General features: G+C 50.1%; 1 protein-coding gene across 5 annotated transcripts in view; it reads left to right on the forward strand.

Annotated features, from left to right (window-relative positions):
* Positions 1 to 387: 387 nt before the first annotated feature.
* The window catches only part of nlgn2a (neuroligin 2a), a 114,078-nt gene continuing 111,757 nt past the window's right edge, over positions 388 to 2,708 (forward strand). For all 5 annotated transcript variants that reach the window (XM_042069065.1, XM_042069066.1, XM_042069067.1 and 2 more), the window contains exon 1: positions 388 to 882. In XM_042069065.1, coding sequence (XP_041924999.1) covers positions 414 to 882 — 469 coding nt within the window. In that variant the 5' untranslated portion in view covers positions 388 to 413. The remainder of the gene's footprint in view (positions 883 to 2,708) is intronic.

Below are 2,708 nucleotides of genomic sequence, written 5' to 3' on the forward strand. Positions count from 1 at the left end.
CGGGTGCGGAAGGAAGTCCCTGGGGTGTACTCCTTTATTTTCAACCCAGAAACAAACGCACACACACACAGACACACACACACACACACACACACACACACACACACACACACACTTCCAGACAACACACTGAGCTCCCACTTCTCTCCGTCGCATAGTCACAGCTTGTCCGTGTTTGGATCCCGAGCGCTTGACGGAGCAAGAAGCGGGAAGCAAACAAGCAAACAAACAAACAAACAAACAAACAAACAAACAAACGAACAATCCCAGCCCCCCCCCACTCCCCCCCCCCCCCCAAACAGACGAGTGGATAGTGTGAGTGAGTGAGCGCGAGTAAGTGGAGGAGAGGGGCCATGGTCCTCCTGCTCCTCCTCCGCTTCCTCCTCCTCCATCACCATCACCGCGCCTCCTCCATGTGCCGAAGTAGCAGCAGCAGCAGCAGCAGTCGGGGAACCATGCCCTGGCACTGGCTGGCACTGGCCCTGGCGTTGGCACAGTGGCCTGGCCCTGGCGCGTGCCAGCGTGGCGGCCCCGACCCGTCCAAGTACCCGACGGTCACCACCAATTACGGCAAGCTGCGGGGCATCAAGAAGGAGCTGAACAACGAGATCCTGGGGCCCGTGGAGCAGTTCCTGGGCGTGCCCTACGCCACCGCGCCTATCGGCGACCGCCGCTTCCAGCCACCTGAGGCGCCGGGCTCCTGGCAGGAGGTGCGCAACGCCACGCAGTTCGCGCCCGTGTGCCCGCAGAACATCCACGGCGTGCTGCCCGAGATCATGCTGCCCGTGTGGTTCACCGACAGCCTGGACGTGGCGGCCACGTACGTCCAGAACCAGAGCGAGGACTGCCTCTACCTCAACGTCTACGTGCCCACCGAGGACGGTGAGTGCCAGGGTGGGGCGGGCGGGGACAGGATGGGCACTAGGACCCTGTGGGTGGGGTGGGGGGGGTGGGGGGACCCCTGAAGTGTGAATCTTTTTAGATGAGAGGGGACCAATTTTGGAGTTTGATGATGAACTTGATAAACAGGTGTTGTGTGTTTCTCTTTTTTTTTAAAACAACAACACAAACTTAGGGAGCTTCAGACCAAAAACAAATAAACAAACAAATAAGTGAAATAAATCAATGAACAAATGAATGAGGAATGCCAATTTTTAAAAATGAAGGGTATAGTTTTATAGGTTTAACACGCGTCCTTACCCAACTCAATTTTTTTCTTCTGAGTCCTGGTTTTCTAATTCTGTATCCGTTCCAAGGATACCGTGTCCTTGTTTTGAGTATGTGTGTGTGTGTGTGTGTGTTACAAAAAGACAGAGGAGGTAGACATACATAACAATACTTCTTGAACACGTCCACACCCACACAAACAAACCAGCAAACAAATAAACAAACATGTTAATTACAGGCAGAATTGCTGAAAAAAAGACAGTATAAAGCAAGACCCCCCCCCCCCCCCCCCCCCCCCCACATACACACCTCTTGTTCTTATGTTTTTCCAATGCCTCCTTTTGATGTGAATCCCAATCAAATCTGGAGATTGGCCGAAACTTTTTTGTTTTTAATCTGTTTTTGAACAACAACAACAACATTTTCCCAATTCCTTAACTTGCACTAGAATAAATGTTTTCTTTTGTGGTCTTATGGGTGCAAATGTAAGCTGTGGTGATGTATCAACAGATGGCAAACATCAACTGCTGCCTGTTTCCACCAGCTCTTTCAAAGCCAAGGAAGGCTTTTGTTCAGGATGTCGAACGTAAACAGATTTCAATCTGGCAGACAAGCCAGGGAATACCCCAGTACAAATTGCTCACAGACGCAAACCGGGATGTGAGGAAAGGTTCGCGTCACTAACAATGTTCATAAAATAGCAGAATGTGTTTTACTGTATTCTTTTGAATTCGTTTTGACTGAAGCGTGACCAACTGTCTGTATAATCAGACAATGAGGGACCTTGGAGGATTGATTGATTTTGTGTGTGTGTGTGTGTGTGTGTGTCACTCCAAGGTCACTTCGCACATCCACACATAGTCATGTGCAGATGTGAGAAAAGAAAACCTTAAATATCTTTCCTCGCCTTTTTTTCGATCTTGGTCTGTCCCTCTTGGTCTAACCCCCCCCCCCCCCCCCCCACCCTTTGCCTTTTCGCACTCTGTCTTTCTTGCTGTCCACACACACACACAAACACACACATGTCTGTCATCACCCTCAGCAGGAGCAGCAGGGTGGTGTTTCAGGCCTCGCACCCCTCTTTTCATGCGCCAACATGCGATTCTCCCGGGGTGTGTGTGTGTGTGTGTGTGTGTGTGTGTGTGTGTGTGTCACCCCTTTCCTCAGCCCGAAGCTGTGTTTGTAAGTCCTTGCCCTCTATTCCCACATCTCCCAGTCCTTTCCCCCCTGAGGCCGTCCAAGAGCACACACACACACACACACACACACACACACACATACACCTCCACTTGTGTTTGTGTGAGCTCAGAACACTTAGTAGACCAGTGATGCACAGGGGTTTTATGCTAGTTCAAATGCTGCCCACAAGTTACATTGGTAACTAGTAGAAACAAATTGTGACACCGGTGAAGATTCACACCCCTAGTAACTACCCACCAGGAAAGTTACTTTGGTAACATTAGTATTTGTATTGTGAAGGTGTGTGTGTTGTCTATTCTTTATATGTTTCGCTGTCAAAGTGGCACCAACACCTGGAACCA

Source organism: Alosa sapidissima, chromosome 18, assembly GCF_018492685.1.
Source record: "Alosa sapidissima isolate fAloSap1 chromosome 18, fAloSap1.pri, whole genome shotgun sequence".
NCBI classification, from domain to species: domain Eukaryota; kingdom Metazoa; phylum Chordata; class Actinopteri; order Clupeiformes; family Clupeidae; genus Alosa; species Alosa sapidissima.